General features: G+C 37.8%; 1 protein-coding gene across 1 annotated transcript in view; it reads right to left on the reverse strand.

Annotated features, from left to right (window-relative positions):
• HPSE2 (heparanase 2 (inactive)) overlaps positions 1 to 24,966 on the reverse strand; it is a 144,507-nt gene that overhangs the window by 115,268 nt on the left and 4,273 nt on the right. The window contains 3 exon segments of the mRNA XM_032225874.1: positions 6,039 to 6,089; positions 6,092 to 6,118; positions 6,121 to 6,198. Of these exon segments, the coding sequence (XP_032081765.1) occupies positions 6,039 to 6,089; positions 6,092 to 6,118; positions 6,121 to 6,198 (156 nt within the window).

Below are 24,966 nucleotides of genomic sequence, written 5' to 3' on the forward strand. Positions count from 1 at the left end.
GTGACACCAAATTTAGTAATTTCTGCATCTCTTCCTTGCAGCAAAGGAGAGCAGGGAGAGAGGACAAAGCTTTTATTTAAAAACCAAAAATTAAAAAAGCTTGTGCACTGCATTTTCAGTGCGCCAAAACTCTACAAACTGCCATGTAAATGTCATTGTACCAATCATCCTCTGTCTCGCAATTAGGCCCTTTAAAAAAGAAATATATTAACTCTTTAGGGAAGCAATTCCAGTGCTATATCCTCTCTGAAAACTATACTGAAATATAGCTATAATTATTATTTTTAAAAATAATAACTTAGAGATTTTTAACTGAAATTAAATCACTACCCCTCAAGCACATATCCCAAACATTTGTACCATCTTATAAGTGATGGTAAAATTTTCTATTTATTAATAAAATAAAATTTTTAAGTTAATGCTGCATCTAGATTTAGATAAGATCAAGAAGTATGGTAGGACCGGGGATGCGGCCTGGAGTCCCCTCCGCTGAATGCAGAGGCAAGAAGTGGAAGGGACCCAGACTCACCTCCCAGCCTGATGTGAATGGAATATATGACCTGCCAGGAAGAAGGGGGGCCATGGGAGAGGGGGAGGGATCTACGGGGATAGGGGGAAGTCAGAGCATCCCGGTCATGACTGGGAGGGGCAGATATGGCGGGAGCTGTAGGGCTAGCCATTATCGGGGAATAAGGACTCGCTACATACAGCGATTGCTTGTTCCAGCCCCTCAGGCTCAACTCAAGGATCTGGTGTCAGAGGAGTACAGGGCCCCGGTCTCAGGTTGTTGTTGCTGATGCCAGGTAGGTTGTGAACAAAGCTCCCCTCGTCCGAGATTTAATATTGGACGAGGAGGCAGACCTGGCATGTATAACCGAAACCTGGCTGGGCCAAGAGGGGGGTGTTCCCTCAGAAATGTGCCCAGATGGGTTTCAGGTGCTCCACCACCACAACACCAAAAAAAGGGGTGGGGGAGTAGCAGTTATCGTCCAAAATGTCATTAGTTCCTCGCAGGATCCCTGCCCCAGAGATTGTGGGGTGTGAGGTCTCTCCTCTTGAAGTTGGTCCTAAGGTTTCAATTGGGCTTGCTGTTGATGTACCTGCCTCCCAGCTGCGTCACGACAGCCCTGCCTGTGCTAGGAGAGGCAGTAAACCGGGTTTGGTGGTGGAGTTCCCCAGACTTATGGTATTGGGGGACTTTAATCTGCCGTCTCTCGGTGAACGCTCAGATGGGGCACAGGCGTTCATGGCTTCCATGACAACCATGGACCTGACCCAGGTAGTTCAGGGTCCGACTCATAGGGCGGGACACACGCTTGACCTTGTATTTCTCTCGGGGCAGTGGAGACGTGATCTTGATTTAAGGGGAAGAGAGACCTTGCCCTTGTCATGGGTCAGATCAGTCCTTGCTGAAGCTTGACTTCAGGACACTACCCCCACACTGCAGTGAGGTGGAGTCAATTAAGTGGTTTCTGCCCCAGGCGCCTGATGGACCCTGAGCGGTTTCAGAGGGAGCTTGGAGAGATACCTGACTCCCTTGTCCACAATCCGGCCGAGCCTTTGGTCACTGCCTGGAATAGCGTGGCAGCTGAGCATTGGATCGGATTGCGCCTTTGAGGCCTCTCCACGGCAGAGGCTCCAGGAGGGCACCTTGGTTTTACCGAGGAACTCCAGGAGATGAAGCACCAAAAGAGACGCCTAGAGCGACGTTGGAGGGCTAGTAACTCTGAGTCTGATCGATCACTACTAAGAGCCTTTATTATGATTATCTAGTGGCGATATGGGTGGCAAAATGTGCGCATTTTTCCGCTCTTATTGCATCCGCGGACTCTTGCCCAGCCACCCTGTTTAGAGTGACCCACTCCCTCCTGAAAGGTGAGGAGGTGGGGGAACCCTTGCAGGGAAGAGCTGAGGAGTTTGTTCAGTTTCTGTCAGATAAAATCACTCAGATTCGGACAGACCTGGACTATGTTTGGGCAATGCCAGCCGAGATGCCGAGGCTAGTCTTAATCAGATTTTTGGGATGAGTTTGAATTTGTCACCCCAGAGGAAGTGGACAAGGCCATGGGAGCGATGAGTGCCTCCACCTGTTTATTAGACCCGTGCCCCTCCTGGTTGGTTTCGACCAGCAGAAAGGTGACACGAGGCTGGCTCCAGACGATTATCAACGCATCTTTGCAGGAGGGGTTTTTCCCGCAACCATTAAAGGAAGCAGTGGTGAGACCCCTCCTCAAGAAGCCTTCCATGGACCCAGCTGTTTTGAAAAACTATCATCCCATCTCCAACCTTCCTTTTTTAGGGAAGGTTGTTGAGAAGGTGATGGCGCTTCAACTCCAACGGACCTTGAAAGAAACGGATTATCTAGACTCCTGTCAGTCTGGTTTCAGGCCCAGATACAGCATGGAAACTGCTTTGGTCGCCCTGACCGATGATCTCTGGCGGGCTAGGGATAGAGGACATTCCTCTAGAGGAATGTCCTCTATCCTGGTGCTTCTTGACCTCTCAGCGGCTTTCGATACCATCGACCATGGTATCCTTCTGCGACGCCTGGGGGAGGTGGGAGTGAGAGGCACCGTATTACGGTGGTTCTCCTCTTACCTCTCTGACAAGTCGCATTCGGTGTTGGTCGGGGGCAGAGGTCGACCCCTAGGCCCTCGAGTGTGGCATGCCGCAGGGTTCGGTCCTGTCCCCCCTCCTATTTAACATCTACATGAAGCCGCTGGGTGAGATCATGCGACAGCATGGGGTAAAGTATCATCAATATGCTGATGATACTCAATTATATCTCTCTGCCCCTTGCCAGCTCAGTGAAGCAGTGGACATGATGTGCCAATGTCTGGAGGCTGCTAGGGTCTGGATGGGGGCGAACAAACTTGTGCTCAATTCCGATAAGACTGAGTGACTTTGGATGTTGCCCCCGAAGGACTGCTTGGACAGTCCATCCTTACCCTGGGGGGAGAAAATTTACACCCCTCAGAAAGGGCTCGCAATTTGGGAGTCCTCCTGGATTCACAGCTGAAATTGGAACATCATCTGTCGGCTGTGACCAGGGGGGCTTTTGCCCAGGTTCACCTAGTGCACCAATTGCGGCCCTATTTGGATCGGAATGCGCTTCTAACAGTCACTCATGCCCTTGTCACCTCGAGGCTGGATTATTGTAACACGCTCTACATGGGGCTATCCTTGAAAAGCGTTCGGAGACTGCAGTTAGTTCAGAATGCGGCCGCACGAGTGACAGTGGGTGTGCCAAGGTACACCAACGTTACACCTATCCTCCGTGAACTGCACTGGCTGCCTATTGGTCTCCGGACTCAATTCAAGGTGTTGGTTATCACCTTTAAAGCCCTACATGGCTTAGGGCCAGGATACCTTCGAGACCGCCTGCTGATGCATACCTCCCAGCGACCAGTAAGATCCCATAGATTGAGCCTCCTTCGGGTGCCGTCGACCATACAATGTCAGCTAGTGGGCCCTCGGAGGAGACCCTTCTCAGTGGCTGTTCCGACTCTTTTGAACCAGCTCCCCCCGGAAATCCGGACCATACCCACTCTAATGGCCTTCAGGAAAGCCGTAAAAACTTGGCTATTCCGGCAGTCCTGGGGCTGTTGACCTCACTATTGAGGTCCGGCCCCGACTAGAATGAATTGATGGATGATTGTTGTTTTAAATTGTATTGTTTTTATGTTTTTTATATTTTGTTTGTAAGCCGCCTTTGGGATTGGGCAGCATATAAAAGTTTTAAATAAATAAATAAATAGATAGATAGATAGATAGATAGATAGATAGATAGATAGATAGATAGATAGATAGATAGACAGATATATAGATAGATAAATAAATAAATAAATAAATAATCTACTAATCCCAAGATCATTTTGTGAAAATAAGCCATCATTGAAAATAAATAAGGTATGTATTTTTATGTTACATCTAAGGTATGTGAAATAAGGGCTGATTCTTCAAAATGCAGAACATTGTTTAAAGTGTTTTTAAAATAGAAATCCAAAATGTGTTTAGAATATATCACTTGAGCCAAGTGATACAGGTCTAGGACAACTCGCCATGGACAATTCACTGCAGGACAATTCAAGGCTGTATTAATTGTATTATTTAGTTACCTTTATTATTGGTGGCCACATTTTTGTTGAAATTATTATAACTTGTATTTCTGAATTGACTTTATTTTATTATTATCTAACATGATTCTCTTGAAATTAATTTATCTTTTTTTATCTGTTGAATTGTCCTGTAGTTGGCCGTGATGAGTTGTCCTGCAGCAAGTTGGCCATGGTGATTTCACTGTGGTGAGTTGGCTGTGGTGAGTTGTCCCATTCCGATATGATGCTGTCACTGCCCTCTCATAGTGCTTAGAAGCTGTGGAGGACTGGATGTGGGATATCAGACTTTGGCTAAACCATGGTAAGATTGAGTGGCTTTGGGTGCATTCCAGGTTCCAGGGCTTTAACATCTTTAATTCTGGATGGTATTGCACTACCCAGGCAGATCCATTGCACAACTTGGGGGTTCTCCTGGATTCATGAATCCTGATCGATGAGCAAATAACAGTCATTGCTAGGAGACTCTTTGCGCAACTTTATGTGGTGCACGAATTGCCCATTTCCTGGATTGGGAGTCCCTCTGCTCAGCCACTCCAAGCCCGGATCATCTTTCAGTTGGACTATTCAATGTGCTCTACATTGGCTATCCTTGAAAAATATTCAGAAGCTTTAACTGATACAGAATGCAGCTGCACCAACAGATTGGGGGGCCTTTAGGGTGGCTCACATTACACTGTTGTTCTGCGAGGTGCACTGGCTACCAGTTTTCTTCCAGGTCAAATTCAATGTGTTGGTTATCACCTTGATAGCCCTTCGTGGCATGGGTCCAGGTTATCTGAGGAGCTGCCTCATTGCAAGAGGATTAATCTGTCCCATCCAGGCTGGCAGAAGAGGCATGCTGAGGTTCCAGTCAGTAAAGGAATTTCAGCTGGCGGGAGAAGAGCCTTTTCTGCCAGGGCACCCACTCTCTGGAACATCCTGCTCCCCTGAGATGAGGTCCATATGCCCTTTCAGGCCTTCTGAAAAGGTTAGCTCTGCTAATCGGCTTGGGGCCCCAATGAGGAAGTGGTGTCCTGGAGTTGGTTAAAGTTGGATTAGACAGACTCTACCTTCTTGCCAGGCTCACTTTGCTTCCTTCCTCTCCAGGTTGGTCAATTGAATTTTAACTGAATTTTAATGTATAGTCTTTATATATTGTTTTAAATGTTTAAATGATATTTTTATTGAATGACTATAAGCTGACTAGAGTCACCTTGGTGAGACAGGCACCATATAAACTTAATAAAATAAATACATATAGTTCCAAAAATATGTAAGTTTAATGTATTTAATATGAACATAAAACTGAAGTTTCTGATGCAATTATACTTTTGCTTTCATATTTAAATAATGATTAACAAGTCTTACTATCATGGCTCCACTAAGGGACCCCAAGAGATAACCAAAATTCAAGTCTTCCTGATACAATGCCAGGAGAAATTGTTAGGCATCCAGCCTACTATGACTAATGTATGAGTTTCTCCAGATAGAAGAATTTGCCCTTTGTGTCCTTTTCTAATATGAATTTTCTATAATATTGGATATATTCTATTATAAGTATTCAAGTTGCCAGCAAAGTAAGGAGGCAAACTCAAGACCATATTTTAATGTGTACAACGTTCCAGTTGGCTTGTGCTATCTTTATACAGAATCTTCCCATTGTCCCAAAGCATAAATTCTCTTTTAAGTCAAGCTTAACTACTGCTACTTTATGGATGGATCCATTCAGTTTTCTTGGCAGCAGAACAGAAATGGTTTGTCACTGCCTTCTTCTGGGGAATTTTTCAGCTTTCCAATCTAACTTAGTTCTCTGATGTTACATGTTAATCTGTCATCAGTAGGCTTTCATTAACAATTTTATTTCTCTTTTGTCATGAAACATGAATAGTTATATTATACTACAATTTCTATGGAATAATTATCCTTAGCTTGTAGCCTTACCTGTAAGTGTTAGATTTGTATAGGTGTTAGAGAATTGCTCCTTGAGAAGACCAGGTGCATCTGAGCTGCCTTTTCTCTTGTAATTCCAACATGATGTCAGGATGCTGGGCAATCTTACAGCCTTTTTGTTTATCCAATGCAATATCACTGCGAATAATATCTGCAGCACAAGTGAAAGAAAATATATGTCACACAGTCACTTCCAAACTTACCAAAGTGGTCAAGATTTACTCTGAAACCAGATAATATTATTACTGTGGATAATTTATTCTTATAGCACCTTGCATATCTGAGTTCTTTCCAAGTAATCCTGTCTATTAAGTCTATTTAGACTTATTTCTATGAAAGACAACCTGGCCACTTGCCATTCCTGGCCTTTTTTCTTATGAAAAGTTTGCCTAAAACAACTTTTAAAATGATCTGTTCCACATCTGTACTCTGTCCTTTCAAATTTCCAGTGACCTATTGTTGCAAAGCAAGAAACATATGCCACAAAATAGGTTTTAAAAATATTCAAGTTATGAACTTCTAGATTACAATTTTATGTAAAAACTTAAAAGTGAAAGATATTTTACATTGCTGTACTGTAATACTGCCACTGCAGAGTGGGTTGCTACTGGTTCGCACTGGTTCAGGTGAACCGGTAGTGGAAATTGGGAGCGGGTCGCTGAACCAATAGGGATGGCAGGCTGGCCATGCCCCCGAACCGGTTCCCCGGTTGCCACTGCTGTTGCCGGCTTGTTTTTAATCATTTTTTCATGTTCTGCTGCGCATGCACAGAACAATTATAGTCAACTGTGTGCGTCTGGGCACGCACAAAGCGAACCGGAAGCAACGGCAGCAGCAACCCACCCCTGTGCCACTGATCCATGGAATCAAAAAAGTTTGGGGTCCCCGGCTTTAAACAGATCTGGCAAAATCTATTAAATGGATTCCAACATTTGGAGGTTTTTCCAGTATTCTGAAAACTAGTCTCAAAGAGTGCCTAATTCAGGTCTGAAAAACAAAGGTGACCATAGCATTTCACAAGCAGAGCCTCCTTATTTTCTGGTCTTGTTTTATGCAAATCAGTAGACTAGAAGCAAATATGATCAGAGTTAAGAATTTATGTTCAAGCCCCATCATGGTCATAATGGCCCTTAAAAAAAATCTTTCTTCTTCAGTCTTATTGATGCTACTTTTACAAACAGAGCAGCATCTTTGTTTAGGATCATTTTCTTTTTTCAATGGGGGTGAGAAATGGAACGTTTTGCCAGCATTTGAGCCCAAAATTTATCTTGCTAAGCAAGACATTTGTTAAATTAATTTTGCCACATTTTATAACCTTTCTTGCCACAGTTCCTAAGTGAATCACTGCAGTTGTTACATTAATAACATGGTTGTTAAGTGAATTGGCTTCCTCATTGACTTTGCTTATCAGAGGGTGGCAAAAGAAGATCGCATGACACTGGGATATTGCAAATGTCATAAATACTTGCCTGTTGCCAAACATCCGAATTTTGATCACATAACCATGGAGAGGCTGCAACGGTCATTCATGTGAAAAATGGTTATGTCACTATTTTAAGTGCTTTTGTAATTTTGAATGGTCACTAAACAAACTGTTTGTAAATCAAGGACAACCTGTATAACAATTGGGACTAGCATTTCATCAGTAAAAGCAGACACATTCACTCAAATATTGACTCTATAAGGCCAGAATAAATTAAGACTTAAAATGTATTTGGGATTAAATCTCTCCTCTAATTTCAAGGAGTGGGTAGGATTTTGAATAATATGAAACTGCTGCTTGTGAACTCTGGATCCCTGCCCTGTTACTCTGAGAGCCCAGAGATTGGGATTATCAACTGGAATGTGGAGGTTTTTGTCAACCCTTCCTAGTAGTCCAGCCCAAAAAAACCAAAATCATGAAGATTATACTACTTTATTGTAAGGTTATAGTAATAGAATCTTGCAAGTTTAAAAATGCTTCCCCCCCCCCCCCCGCCTTTACATTCCAGAAAACTAAAGAGGGTCAATTCTGAGATGCTTTCTCAAATTACATTTCTGGTTTGGGCTCAGATTTCAATTATCAGAGTATTATCTGGGCTTCAGGTTTCTTCCTCCTGTCTCTCAAGATGATTTTCACTGATGATATTGGACTAAGTCAGTTTTAAATATCAGAAGACCCTTGAGTTCTTCCTTTACTAGTTGCAGAATTGATAGGCTTATTGAACCCTTCTTATACAGTTTTTGAAGCTTTTTTTCAAGTTTAAAAGATGCTGATTTGGCTGCCACTTATATCACTTTTTCTATGTATTGTATATTATATCACTACAGGTAGTCCTCAAGTTACGACCACAATTGAGCCCAAAATTTATGTTGCTAAGTAAAATATTTGTTAAGTGAATTTTGCCCATTTTATAAGTTTTCTTGCCACAGTTGTTAAGTGAATCATTGCATTTGTTAAGTTAGTTACATGGTTGTTAAGTGAATCTGGCTTCCCCATTGACTTTGCTTGTCAGAAGGACACAAAAGCTGATCGCATGACCTGAGGACACTGCAGCCATCATAAACATGAACCAGTTGCCAACCATCTGAATTTTAATTATGTGACCATGGGGATGCTGCAACGGTCATAAATGTGGGAAAACGATCATAAGTCACTTTTTTCAGTGCCTTTGTAACTTTGAACGATCACTAAATGAACTGTTGTAAGTCAAGGACTACTGTAGTTTTGTGAAGAGCCTTTAACAGAAACTGAGGCCCTTCATCTAAAACTCATAACTGCATCCATTCATGCTCATGTTGTCATTTGGAACTGGAATATATTGTAATTAAATGTTTCCATCTCTTTCCTCAGACATATCCTTCCAAGCAACTTCATAATCTTGATCTGACAGGGAACTCAGGAGCTGCCTTTTTTTAGAGCACTGGACCAAGGCCTTTTATTCATATAGTAAAAATGTATAATTTATAGTAAGTTCCTTAGTTTGGACAATAAATAACTGTTTCTTAACAAGTGATGATTTCTGAACATGCCCTAAAGTCACATGGGGAGTTGTGCTGCCATAAGAAAAATCAGAAAGAGCTATGCAAATAGTTATGCTTGACCTCATCCTATGTTCAAAGACATCGTATTTCCCAATAGTTGTGATATATATCATTTCTACTTTTCCCTTCCCTTCAAAACCTCCCCATGTGTGCATTATTCTACTTCACATAAAGCTAAGAGGAGGAGAAGAAGAAAAAAGAAGAAGAAGAAAGGAAAGCAAATTCATATGTGTGCTTTTCTCTATCAATTTCTATGTTGCCTATCCATATTTTAAATGTTGTGCAAATGGACAAAAATACGTACAAGAGATATGTACATGTTTTAATATAACTGCAAATCATGCACAAATGACAAGGGTTTTCCATATGCCACTCTTCACAGTATAACCTTAGAGTTATTTTTGACCCAACCAAAATGTTTGAGGAAAGGTAATTATCCATCCAATGAGAGTAATATCTAAGACATGTTTGGCAAACCTGTTATCCTCCAGATATATTAGATACCTATTATCATGGATGATGGGAGTTAAAGTCCAGCAGATCTGATGGATAATAGGTCAGAAAAAGCTAGTATAGCTACATTAATTTAGCTTATCCTTTTTTCTAAAACAATATTTTAAATACTCATGACACAATGTCCATGGTGAAGCAGTAGTATGATATAATAATCAGGTAGTCCAATTTCACTTTATCAATTACAGAGTTTCATGTAATCCTCAAAATAAACATCAATGTACATTTTGTTTAGCATGTTGTGTAAATCCATCCAATATGGGTGTAAGCTTTATGATTTAGTAAGGTATTTGCCTATTCAGTAAATCATAGTTAATAGTTAATATGTCATGGATTATATGTTGTGGAATTACAATATGAAGAAACTATAGCTTTCTTATGCTATATATCTACAAATCTCAGCAGCTTTCATTATGCCTCTGCTGACTGGAGCAATTCAACATTTGGAAGGTTAATTCTGGTGCTTCATGAATAAGATTAAGAATAAGATTCATGAATAAGATTAAGATTATGAATAAGATGAAGCAAATATATGTGTCCCCAGGATAATGCTGCAAGGTCCAATCTGGGTCAGTCATCGGGACCAGTTTTAATCTTCTGAGCTTTTGGACTCATGCTGGAGCTTATCATCAGGAAGCTTCTATCTACTAGAATATGTGCTTTGGGTTATTCTATGCATCATATTTATCTGGTGCATAAATATTTTTTCTTCCTTTTTCTTCAGTTTTTATGATTCTGAAATTTGAGGACATCGTTCTTTAAGCAATGGTTTCAGAAACACAATTTGGTTCTTGTTTGTTCTCATAATTAAAGCAAACATTTCTTTTCCAGGTTTGGATGTGTCAGATAATAGTTTTGTCTTTAAAACCAAAAATGGATACTTTCATTCTCCTCTAGAATGCATATACGATACCCTGAACTCATTAACTTCTTACGCAACAATTTGAAAAAAAAATAATATGGATTTACTTCTATAGACCAAACTGTAGAAGATTGCTGTTGGACTTTGTTACTATATACTTTTGAATAATCGGGAAGACTATGCACAGTCATTCTTCTGAAGCTATTTGTACTGCAGATTCAATAGATGCATATGAAGGGAGCACACCATGTGGCAGGTAGATGAGCTGCGGCTAATTGAAGGATGCAACCCAGCCTTCGTAAACTGGAAAAGTGAAAGGCTACCTAGTACAACTCTAAGGCCAGAATAAGAAAAAACAGTAAGACTTTTTGAAGGTAGCATGTTCAAAGGTTCTTATACTACTTCAGCATTAAATACCTTTGGGACATTTACAGTGAAACTCTGTTTGGAAATTGTGTCCATTTTCAGCAGTGATATAAACAATCTTCTGCACTTTTGCTAGGATGGGTTCTATATTTTCCTAGAAATGTTTTATTTGAGGATCTCCTTTTCAACTGAGAGACTTCATTCTAGTACATCCCACATCAATGTATCTACATTTTAAAACAGGTATTGGAACAGAATAAAATTTAGTTTGAGATAAATACATTATTCTGTTAAAACAACTGCTCTCTGGAGGCAGAGCTGTCCATTCTTTTGGAATGTCTTCAATTTTTTTTCCAGAATTACGTATATTAACTGCTACAAAAATCAGTTTGAACATTTCATTGAATCTTTTAGGAAAAATATCAAAATGACCAAAAGAAATTTAAATTACTTTTCTTGTTAATCAGAAACCTTTCTACTTATAAAAATACTGGAAGTATTTTACTGCAACCCCAGAACTGGGATATCCAGCTGAGGTCAAACTCACTCTTTTAGTCATCAGACAAGATGGTCAGTAAATGGAAAGTTATAAACTTGAAATAGCTAGTTTAAAATGTTATAGCCATTAAATATGTTTCTACGATTGTGTCCATGGTCCTGGCCAATTTTGTTAGACTTTAGTGATTCAAAATTTTGGACTTTGGCAAACAATCAGATAATGCGAGTTCTTTGCTTTAAGAAATGCTATGGTAATTATTTTAATGTAAGGGTATATATTTGTTTTGGTAAATGTTCCCATCTTAGAACATGTAAAAGGCTTTGAAACCAGAATTAACGCAAGTTAATATTTTCCTGAATAAAGTAAGTTAGTTTTATCTTGCTCATAAAAAGACCATTCCTTCTATTTTATAACTGTCCACAAGTACATGGACAATTGCAAAGATTAAAGCAATGTAACCAATTAAAACATAAATAAAAACTTCTTCCAATAAAATATTGAAAGAAGAAACCATCCTAACAGTATCATTTTGTATCTGGGAAAAAGACTGGGGTGTCTTGGTGGATCACAAGTGAACATGTGTCAGTCTTTTTCGTTGGAGCTTCAGGGCTGCCACATTTAGTGCCTGGGAAAACGGGAGGGGGGATTGGAAGAAGTGAGTGGAGGATTAGCCATAACAACATTCTTTCTATGGGAGTCAAGGACACTCAGCCTGCACCTGGATGGGAGTGACTGGGGGTCGTCTCCAAGTTGGGATGTTGAAATGATTGGACCATGTGATGGACCTGTGGGTGCACGGGATGAATCTTTGACTTTCTTTGGGTGGGAACTCTCAGATTCGGGTTTTCCCAGTTGTGCCCATATGACATCTCTAATAAAATGTATCTTTGAGGAATCTTCTTTAGTTGGGGTGTGTTACTTGGAACCCTGACAACATGAGCCAGCAACCTGATATAGTGGGCAAAACAAATCAATTAACAAGCAGCCCAATGCAATCCTAAAATTTATCAACAGTAGTGACAAGATTAAGAGAAGAAGGCCAATTCATAATTTGCAGAATAGTGTGTAAGTTTTTAATTTCGAAGACTACTTCATCTAGCAGGATAATTTGTAAAAAAGGCAGGTATGAAAATTGTAATTAGAATTTAACTCATGACATCTGGCCTGAATTCTCATTAGACTATTTTCCCAATTCAGATGCAGCTGAATTCATGTGCAAAATAAATGACAATTTTGTCCCCCATCATTTTTATTTCTTTGAAAATCCCTAGAAATTAAAAAGCTTACATCTTCAATATATTTTGAAAACCTGTTTAAATAAACAGCTATGGCCAAAGAAAGCTAACAAGCAAAACATTACTAAATCCAATTATTATTTTATTATTCAATTTTAATATTATACCTTATTTAGTAAATTTATTGTTTGCTTGGTTATACACAATTAAATATTCCAAGGTGGCTAAAAATTACAATGTAAAATACAGAACAAAGCATTTCAATACGATAGTGAAAATATATATTAAAAGTAATTACTTTTGGAAATTAAATGGGTCAGCGTGTATGGATTGTTGGAAGCCATTACTCCATGGAATCCTGAGGACTTTCAACAGCAACAACATTCTTGGATCAACATGACCCTTGCATAAGAGGTTAGATTTAAAGAAAATGCTATACCATAAACCACAATGTACTACAACTGTGTATATTACAGCACCCTGAAAGCTTATCTGAGCCACCCAGTTGCCCCATTGCAGAATAGCAATAGCAATAGCAGTTAGACTTATATACCGCTTCATAGGGCTTTCAGCCCTCTCTAAGCGGTTTACAGAGTCAGCATATCGCCCCCAACAACAATCCGGGTCCTCATTTTACCCACCTCGGAAGGATGGAAGGCTGAGTCAACCCTGAGCCGGTGAGATTTGAACAGCCAAACTGCAGAACTGCAGTCAGCTGAAGTAGCCTGCAGTGCTGAACATAACCACTCTACCACCTCGGCACCTCGGAATGGGCAGGGACTGTTGTTGGAGGGAAGAAATTGATGTCATTTGCCTCTGTTTAATCCCCAACTCACTGTCAAAGTGACCGAAGTTCATCTTTCTCTTCCATTTCCAGAGTAGTTTTTCACGTTATGGTGCCTACGGGTGTTCCTGCTTGTTTCAGTTTGTTGCGGGCTTAACCTCAGCAGTTCACTGGCTAGTTTGCAAAGGAATGAAAGCCTCTTCAACTGAGTTAATGTTTACTATATTCTCTAATATGTTTTAAACTATCTTTTACAATTATTCTAAAATAGTAAAATGATTATTTCCTTATAAAGTTTTTGTTTAACCTTGCCAAAAATATTGTTTTAATTACTCATTTTTCTTTCTCTGAGCTGCCTATTTGTCCTGTGCTTTTAAAAATCTCCTAATAATGTATTGTTTAATCATTATTCCAGTGACTTTAGGACACTAATAGGCCATGGTAATTCTAAAAGACATTAGAAAAAAACAGGCGGGTAAATTAAGATGACCAGACGTCCCAATTTTGGCGGGACAGTCACAATTTTTAATCATTTGTCCTGTGTCCCGCGGCGTGTTCAAAAAATCCCGATTTTCCAAAAGAAAGAAAATCAATTTTAAAAAGGACGCCGTAAAAAAAATGTTTTTATTTCTCTGAAGTGTCATTCCCAATGTGGCCTTTAGAGGGCAGTGGTTTCTCTCCCTCCCCTCCTGTGCGTGCACCGGCCAACATGGGCCGTTTTTCTGCAGGGACAGCGGCGGCAGCACAGCAGGAGGCAGGTGGGGAATCCGGTTGGGAGAGGCTGGCAATGGGGGGTGGCTTTTTGAAAGGGTTGGGGGGCGTTGGGGAGGCAATCAGGGGAAGGCTGCTTTGCAACTGCCAGTGAAGTCCCATCCCCCCCCACTCTTGCCTTTCCTTCTGCTTGCAGAGGCTGAGCCTGCCTCTTATTTGGACCTCCTGCATCCCCCTCTCAAACGGAGCACCCAATTTCAAGCAAACGAAAGCCATTTTAAAGCCATTTTTTAAAAAATCCCACTTTTAAGGCGGTGAGCAGATCTAATGCTCCTTCCGACTCCCCACAACAGAGAAAGGGAGGGGGGGAGAAAGTTAGGGAAGGAAGGAAAGGAAAGAAAAGAGGGAAGGAAAGAAGGAAGGAAAGGAGGAAGGAAGGAGAGGAAGGAAGGAAAGGAGGGAGGAAGGAAAGAAGGGGAAAAAAGAGTGACCCGCCTCATTTCATCCAAGCAGGTTTTCATGCCTAAAATGGGACTAGAAACTCCTGATTTCTTGTCTGGTGCCTGAACCACTACTAGGGCAAACTGGCTCTCTTATTCATATTTAATCTACTGTGACCAAATATCTTCCAAATCGTGCCAGGAAAGCAGCCCAGCACAGCTGCATTGAGCACAGGAATTATTTTTATGGCTGTGTAGTTTCTCCTTTTGCAAAACTAGCAGATTAAACAGCAAAACTCGCCACAAAGATTGCAAGTAACTTCTAAAACTTCTCCTCAAATAGCAGTTATCTGAAACTACCCAGTGAGCAGAGTTGGGTGTTGATATTACTGTATCTCTGTATAAGCCATGAATTTGTTATAGAGGTCATAGACAAATAGCTGTCCTTGGGGTCATTACAGGTGTCTGAAATAGAAGAACATGGGTGTTTTCTGATACGGAAGCATTTGAATAAAATAGAGTGCAACATTGGCTAATAAACAATAGCTCCAAACTTAGTTTTAAAGTCATACATTTAAATTCATTGCTATTTTCACATACGATGTGAACGAGACAGTTTTTATATTCCAACACTTCAGATACAGTGTTAAGCTTATTGCATTGGGAGATTTGTACAACATTTGCTTAAAATATTTAAGAAAAAAATGGTTGGATATTTTGTTGTTTAGAATGCAAGGCAAGCACACTTCAATTTTAAGGGACTGGGATTATTTCCATATACTGTAGCAGCTAGACCTCGATTTACAACCACAATTGACCCTAAAATTTCCATTGCGAACCAAGATGGTCCTCATTTCATGACCTTCTTTCCACAGTTGTTAAGTGAGTCCACTGCAGTTGTTAAGTGAACCATGCAGTCATTAAGCAGTTTGGCTTTTCCCGGTCACTTTGCTTGTTGGAAACCAGCTGGGAAAGTGACAAATGGTGATCACATAATCCTGGATACTGCAACTATCATGAACATATGCCAGGTGCCAAGCAAATTTTGATCATGTGTCATGAGGATGGTGCAGTGGTCATAAAGGAGGAAAAACAGTCACAAGTCAGAAGAGCAACAAAGATGATTAGGGGACTGGAGGCCAAAACATATGAGGAACTGTTTCTGGAACTAGGTATGTCGAGTTTAATGAAAAGAAGAACTATTCCCATTCGCAAGCTCTAGAATTTCTGAATTCCTTAGAAAGAGATCCTGTTCTCACATGAATGCTTTAATACAATTTATTAGTTTAAAATATAATTGTTGAACAGTTGCATCTTTAAAAATATTATTCTCTAGTTCTATTTCTCATTCACAATAACTGAGGGATATTAAACCTAACATCCATTTACAAAATGTTAGCTTGATAGTAGAGTCAGCATAATTTTACAGGTCAAATCTCCACAATATATCTTCACTTAGGAAATTGGATGGCATCACCATCTTGTCTTTTGCTTTTGCATATGCAAAGAACAGTTTTAATGCACTGCGTATGCATGCACAGCATGCATGCGACGCACCCACAAGCGAACCGGCAGTAGTGACTGCTGGAACTCACCCCTGAAGCAAACCCATTGGTTGCTATGGAGCAGATTTTGCCAGTATCAAATACCAGTTTCTGGCAAAAATATCATAAACCATGGCCACATAACCATTGGCTGCAGCAAATGGCCATAAATGTAGGCCAATTGCTGTGCATCCTAAATATGGTCACATGACTGCATGGGAAACCAGCCCTCAGAACTTTGAATCTGAATCATAGGTCCTTTATTCAGAATCTGTTGTAACTTTGAATAGTCGCTAAGTGGACTCGTCATTAGTCAAGGACCATGGAAACTTTGCAACAAGGAATGACTGATAATTCAGTTTCATATAAACAAAAAAGCAACATTCCTATAGATATATTAAAAACAAAAGGAAAGGGAGAGAAACTTTGCTGTGCAGATAATGAGAAAGCAAGGCTAGAACACTTCATCCAGCCTGAGGAGAAATCAAAAAGATGCCCAATGGAAAATGAGAGGTTTGAATGAAGCACGAGCTTCAAAAAATGATAGTTTACTGACTTAAGAGGCGATAATTAGATAAACCATAAGATTATTTTAAAAATGTAGAAAACGTTGCAGTAAAGGCAGTGACCAGCTGTTAGCTTGATAGTAGAGTATAATTTTACAAGTCAAATCTCCACAATATATCTTCACTTAGGAAATTAGCAGCTAACAACTGTGAACAAAAGAAATTTCTGACTCAGATTCTTGACTGCTATTTGCAAGTACGCCAAGCAGGAGGTGGAATATAGATTGGTATTAACTAACAGATCTCTGGATCATTCCACAGTCAGTTATAAGAATTTCTGACTCTATTTTTTTAACAAAAGCAAAAAAAAAAAAAGTGATTTTTTTTCTAGCTAATTAGATTGTTAAAATCAAGAAAGCAGAGTAACCAGGGGTAGATTTTTATGTGGAATAGATTACGAGCTCAGTTCAGTTCTGTTATTGGAAACACATTTTTGGTTCAAAATGTATTCTTTTTTTTTAAAAAAATCCTACTTTTTCATGCTAAGTGTATATATCCTAACTTTGGATGGATATTCTGGAGTACTAATAAAAACTTTAGTGATTTTTAAAACTGATACCAGTATCATTCAGTCTTTGGAGTAAATAATTCCACTAAATAGTTTCATGTTTTTAAATTTATCTGACTAAAATCTGCAAGGTAAATATTACTTTAAAATACTTTCAATCAGACATCTGATGTGTTAGAAAATATGTTTTAGAATTAATGGAACATTTTATCGGTCATAAAGCTAAATCCTGCCATTATATTCCTTTTATTGTATATTGTTCCCTACATTGCTCTGAAAGAGGAAAAATAATAACACATTCACCTTTATCACATAATATATCAATATCAATGCAGTGCAGATTATGGATAAAGTTATTTTTCAGGAATTAATATTTCTATGACATTTTTCACATTTCTGGGGAAGAAACAGAACAAGAGTGACTTCAGGTAATTCCACACTTTTGTCTCCCTGTTTACTCTGATGCTACAATAATCAAAGCAACAGGGGAAAATGCTGTTCTTTGGTTCCTATCTTTTCCTGTGTAGATAGTCTTCAACTGACGACCATAATTAAGCCCATAATTAAGCCCATAATTTTAGTTGTAAGTTGTGACAAAGCCCAATTTTACAATATTTTTTTCAGTGGACATTAAGTGAATGCCACAACCATTAAGCAAACCAGTTCAGACTGGTTCAGCTGAACTGGTAGTGGTTTGGCAGCCTGGGTTGCTGGAACCAGCAGCAACCCAGGCCTGCCATGCCCCCAAACCGGTTCTCCTGGCAGCTCTGTAGGCATCACCATCTTGTCTTTTGCTTTTGCATATGCAAAGAACAATTTTAATGCACTGCGTATGCATGCACAGCGTGCATGCGATGCACCCACAAGCGAACCGGCAGTAGTGACTGCTGGAACTCACCCCTGAAGCAAACCCATTGGTTGCTATGGAGCAGATTTTGCCAGTATCAAATACCAGTTTCTGGCAAAAATATCATAAATCATGGCCACATAACCATTGGCTGCAGCAAATGGCCATAAATGTAGACCAATTGCTGTGCATCCTAAATATGGTCACATGACTGCATGGGAAACCAGCCCTCAGAACTTTGAATCTGAATCATAAGTCCTTTATTCAGAATCTGTTGTAACTTTGAATAGTCGCTAAGTGGACTCGTCATTAGTCAAGGACCATGGAAACTTTGCAACAAGGAATGACTGATAATTCAGTTTCATATAAACAAAAAAGCAACATTTCTATAGATATATTAAAAACAAAAGGAAAGGGAGAGAAACTTTGCTGTGCAGATAATGAGAAAGCAAGGCTAGAACACTTCATCCAGCCTGAGGAGAAATCAAAAAGATGCCCAATGGAAAATGAGAGGTTTGAATGAAGCATGAGCTTCAAAAAATGATAGTTTACTGACTTAAGACACGATAATTAGATAAACCATAAGATTATTTTTTAAAATGTAGAAAACGTTGCAGTAAAGGCAGTGACCAGCTGCTGGATGGAAGAAGATAAGAAGAACTTCAGCTAATTGGAGGTGGGCCTGCTATTAGAATGGAACAGAGTCCTGGATGTCATTTATTCTGAATGGCTTAGGATGGCTCAGGTCAGAAATTTGCCGTTTTAAATCAAAATTGGAAAACAGAAAATGGGGATACATTTTCAACCAGTTGTGACTTGGAAGAAGATCGCATCATTTATTCCTGCACTCAGGAATCAGTGAGTAGCCTGAACTGGTGATGAGATAAGCAGAAAGCATGGATCTGCTTATAGTTGATATTTGCATTCATGGAACTTGAGACCTTTTACAAAAGACACTTTCCTGGTTTTGGATAAAAATGGCCACTTTGTTTGCACATTTTTCAGCCAAAATGAATAGACAAGATAGCTATGCTCTCAGAAAAAATGTTTTAAATAAATGACATCACAACACAGAGTAGCTTGTGAATCAGACCTACTATAGGCAATCTACTGGTTTAAAAAATAAAGTTTAGCTTGCTTACCTCATGAGTTCAAACAGCTTATATTTCCTATCTATGAGAATGTTCAAAGTTCTCACAAAAAAAAAAATTTCACTACTTTTCAGAAAAAAAATATGGAGCAAAAAGACAGAATGCTGAGTAACAACTACTTAATTTCAGTGTATAATCTTTGGATTTGCAAGAATCAAATATGTTCAAACCCGTGGATATCAATGGGAACCTATGGCTCTTTTCCAATCAACAGAACTTGTAGCTAGTTTTTCAAATGAGGTTTAACAATTCTGTCAGAATCGTTCTAAAGAATAAAATATATACATGCTCCTTTGTATAAGATGAATTCTCACCTCCGAATGAGTGAATGGAAAAGAAATTGTTAGACTGTGCTTACTGCATTCATGCATATGTTGAGTCATTGTAAGGATTTTAAACAATCTTCTGCTCAGTTAATTTGGTGCTTTTTGTAAACAATGAAAAAGATTTTAAAATATTTAAATATTTTTGACATAGATTTAGATAAATCATACCTTTCTTTAAGTTGACCAAAAAAGTCACACTATAATATGCCATTAAACAAATCAAGGTGTTAATACAGATAAAAATATTGTATTGTATTGTGTTGATCATTTGTATGAAAATTTGGCAAAAGCATCAATAAGAGATAGAGAGTAAAACACTTTTCCTAACAGATACCAACATATTTGATTTTTCATTACTGGAAAATCCCAAAAGTTAACATAGTAGTCTTTAAGAAAGGGCGGGGGGGGGGGGGGTAGGGAGGAATCAACTTCCAAATATTTAGCCTTTTGAAAGGGAACTTATAATATTTCCACTGCCACAGTTTCAATTATCTTTTCACAAATTAAAGCCCCTACATAAGATATCACATTGAATATGAACTGAGGAGATTGTGATAGGAATGCTGGCCTATTTTTTAAAGGAACTATATTATAATGGATTACAAGTAGTCAGCAACTTATGATTGAGCCCAAAATTCCATTGCTAAGCAGGATCGTTGTTAAGTGAGTTTTGCCCCATTTTCCTTCTTGCAACAATTATTAAGTAAATTGCTACAATTGTTTCTGGTCAAATATTTTATTAGTTTATCAAACTATAAAATATAATACAAAAAAATTGAAGATAATGGGGAAAGAAAAAACATAGGAAAAGGGGGGAAAGAAAAAAGCATTGACTTCCAATTCCTTTTGGTGCAACAGAATGAGGTAATAACATAAAATCTTGACTTTTTACGTTTATATAATAATATACTGTACATTTATTTCTATAACAAATTTCTATAACAACAAACCTATCTAATCAGCACAACCCAATCAAAGTTTCATTTTTTTCCACCTCAAACTCAAAGTGTAAAACGGTTTCCAATTAGAAACAAATTTAATTGTATTCTTTTCTTTAATCAAAGCAGTCAATTTAGCTATCTCTGCTAACTCTATCAACTTTAGCAGCCATTCGTCCATTGTTGAAATCAAAGTATCCTTCCATTTTTGTGCATAGAGCATTCTTGCCGCTGTCAGCATGTATAACATCAAAGTTCCATTTTTTATCAAGTTCTTTATCCATTAACATAAATATGTAATAGCTAATTTTGTATATCAAATAATTTGCTATCTTATAGGTAGGCAGACTGCTGCCCACTCTCCTTGAGATGCAACCAAATCTCTTTTACATTGCACTTCCTTAAAAGTTCATCTTTGTTTTCTGCAGCTTACCTGTTTCTTTTCCTAAATACAAGCACAAATGGAATAATAATTCAAAATATAATTTATCAACTGGTATGCCAGCTATAGCCCTATGAAGAAAATATTATCTTGTTTCAATTCTCTATGCCCTGTTTGTCTCCTATTTGGAATTCTGCAATGTATTGTATGTGGAACTGCCTTTACAAATGGTATTAACTATCTGACAGAATCAGTTGCAAAACTTTTAATAAGGATTGAGTAATAGTAACCCATTATACTACTACTTTAATATATCCACTGGATTCCAATTCAAATTAAAATCTTTGCAGACTTATTTCTGAAAGGTGCTTTTTAATTTTATTGTCCCAGATCTTTTAGTTGACATTACAATTTTGCTTTAGTGTGGTGGATCTATTGCTCTGTTCTTCAGAGAAATACTCTGTACAGTATATTTTAATCAACTTTTCTCAATACCTGTGATACATTTTGACCAATGTGTTTTTAATTTTTTTAATCTTATGATGCTTACTCATTTTTGAATGTATTACTACATTAATAAATCTGGACAACATATTATCAAGTGACTAAAAATTAAACTAACTTATATGGCAATACATCTTAAAAATCCAGATTCTTTTACATAGAACTTACAACAATATATATACTCTGTATACTTTTTACTATAAAGAAAAGAATATTTTTATAAAGGAATCATAAAATGTTCATAAAATAGGAAACAGCAGAAGATTGCATTTCCAGTACTCTAGGAAGAATCTCTAGATCTTGTACAGTCTAAGAATTCAGACTAATGTCTTACTTTAGGAGTAACAAGACATCCAGACTTACATAAACAAGTAAAAACGAAGCAAAGTGATACCTATACAGAACTTCAAATGCTTAGGTCAGGAAAAGTAGCAGTAGCATAACAAAATAATTCAGGTACATTTTCATTAGATGTTATGCTTAAAATTTGGTGAACTCACAGTTCACAATCCGAGATCTTCTGGCTTCCAGAAAAATGTTATAATTTATTTATTTTTCACTTGGCTCTTGAAATTTAAGAAGCTGAGCTTACTAGTGCCATTTCCAGGAGAAGGCTGATCAATAAATTCATACCTAGCATAATATGCACACTTCACACTTTAACAATGGTTTGAAGAATAGAAAGTAGAATTTGCAATAGCCAGATGACAAAATGGTAGAATATTGGACATGTTATCCTTCCAGCACTTTGACTATTCATTTATGGGAAGAGAAAACAGCCATAAATAGATCCATGCTTGCAGAATGCAACTATATATTAGACTAAGTCCAGCTATTGATCTACATTGTATTATTACATGATTCTGATATGTTCATGTCTATAAGTTATTCTGTTATAAGACTCCCAGTATTTTCCAAAATTATCTAATTCTGTGCCTGTGGAAAATCCTGCTTGTAACTTTTGGTTCTTGTACAGAACATCCAGTAAGAAAGCTTGGCCTGTGGGCAGGAAATCCCCCTACCACACCTTTCTGATTTACACTGATTCCTGATACACACCACATGTGTCCCCTCCCTCCTCCCCCCCACCATTTGCTAAGGTTCTGTTCCACATTTAAGTGATGAAAAGTTAAGACCTATGGTTACAACTTCTATGAGAAACTTCATTTTGAAGGGCTGCTACATTTCAAGTTTATTGCCATGAGGAAAAATGAAGAAACAAAAGGCCACAGTCACTCAACAGCAAAGAAATCTGGGTGAAGACATTTAGTAAGTGTAAGTTCTCTACCAAAACTTGTTGAAATATTGACCTCTGGGCTGAATGAATATTTATTTCTGCGAATCTTTAATATGAATAAACTTCAGTTTCTTGTCCAAGAAGTTTTATGCTACAGAGAAAGTTTTCCCTTTAACTTTTAAACCATAGCAGCTTCAACAAAACAAGTTTGGGGGGGGGGGAAGGGGGAGGAATAAAACAGACAGAAATCTGTGTGGAGAACGTGGCACATTCTTTTATCAGGTGAAATTGAGAGGGTACATGCAATAGGAATCTCAGCCTGTACTGCCCTTGCCGAACAAGATATCAATATTAAAAATAACTTCTACAATTAAAAAAAGAAATAGAATCGGGGTGTGCATAGGGAATTTGGAATTGTTTGACAAACAGATAAAATCTCTATAAACCACTTAAAATCAGTCAGACTGAAATGGCATAGAAATTATACTTAGTAAACAACTAAATAATAAAATAAGATACTTTCTCTCTTGTCAACTTACTCAGCAGAGTTTGTCTGGGATTAATTGGTTTCCCTGGTAATGGTTTAAAAAAAAAACCAAACAGCCTCCTAGATCAGGTAGCCAAAGAAAGACTGGAAGATGGGTATGTTTGTATGTCTACTACTTTTCTTTTGAAATTGAACTCATGCTTGCTTGTCTCTAATCATACATCACTTTGTTTATCCCAAAGATGACATTCATAAAACCACCCATGTTGGCACACAGCAACTCTTTAAAAGATGGTCTATTTAAAATACATGGTATAATTGTATTAATTTGGACATGCATGTTAGGTTTCTAAGAATAAACGTTTGTATTTATTGATAACATTGGATGTGGATTAAATTATTATGTAATGTATTGAAGATTCCAACTTGTATCCTGCACCTATTCAACAGTAATTCAGTAATGTGCTCAAAGGAGTTTACTCTCATGAAAAGATACGGAGAATCTGTACAAAGAATATAGCTTTCAGATTAACATTTAAAACTTAGAGATCATCTCTTACAGCTTTATCTGGAAGAATACTGTATATCATCTGCAATAACATAGCAGAGTAAATAAACTATATCATACATTGAAAATTAATGTCCCACAGCCTTCCAAAGTACAAGAATGTAATTTCAAAACATTAAGGTTTATCAGTAAAATCTCAGTCATAGGTTTACATCTCCCAGTCCTGTCCTTCATCCAGCTATAATGTATGAATAATAATACAATTTTGGATTATAACAATTGCTGTTATTATGAAGACTTTTTTAACATTTAGGAAAAAATACTACATCCTTTATGAAAAAAAATATTGACATGTTTCATAATCTAGACATTAACTGATGTGAATTTGAGAATATATCAAAAGACACATCAATATTTATCATGCAGGAGAAGTGCTAGACTAATTAAATAGAGCCCTATTATTCTAGGATATGAGACTGCCAAAAGACTATCAAGGATAAGATTGGTAACTTGATTGCTTTCTCTAAATATGATAATTACTGAAAAAGCAATAAATGCAAGTAAATATTACAGTATTACAGTCAGAATTCATTTGAATATATTTTACTGGAATTAAGCCAATCTTCAATCCTCAGGAATCAACTAGCATATACCGACTCACATTTAACAGCTTAATTCTATAAAAATAATACACTATTTAATAAAATCCACATCCTAAATATAGTACATTGCTTTAATTACCAATTGATATTGGTATTAGGAGATGCATAAACATACATTTAGAGAAAAAAAGTTGAATCAGTCATTTGAATTTTGTAATCTAATCATATAAGTACACTTTTAATCAATGATTAAATGTGCCTAAATATGCCTGCAACATTGAGAAAAATGTATGTATTATTCTGTCAAAATCCATTATTTTTGTGTTGAGGGAGTAATTCACCTTCATGTGGAAGGGAATTTCAGTTCATCCAAATATAGTTGTGGATAGAAGATAAATAAATATAAATAAATAAATGGTACAAAAAGTAGCAAATATAGTTTGCTCCTAAAGTTGCGTCTAATGAAGGGAAACATAACTGGGATATTAGGAATTCATGGAAAAAGAATTACTTTTTTAGCACAGTTTATTTCCGTTTTAAAAGCTGTAATGCCTTGACTCCAAACAGATGCTAATGGATGGCGGTTAGATAGGTAGGTAGAAAACAGATTAGTTCATTATGGTAAATCACATGGCTCAACCCATATATCTGGAACAGAGAAAAGATTTTAGAAAATTATTTTCTTCAATCATTAGAAAGAAAAGATAACTTCCTCAATATATGGTAGGGAAAAATTTAAAAATTAAGGTCTGGATGAAGAAGTGACAAAACTTTATTGCTGATTTAAGTACAAAACTATTCCAGTTCAAAATGACAATTAGAATAGGAATAGATGGCTGTTTTCAGTTTTAGATGAAATGCCCTCAGATTCTGTTCTATTTATAG

This window comes from Thamnophis elegans, chromosome 10 (assembly GCF_009769535.1).
Source record: "Thamnophis elegans isolate rThaEle1 chromosome 10, rThaEle1.pri, whole genome shotgun sequence".
In the NCBI taxonomy this organism is placed as follows: domain Eukaryota; kingdom Metazoa; phylum Chordata; class Lepidosauria; order Squamata; family Colubridae; genus Thamnophis; species Thamnophis elegans.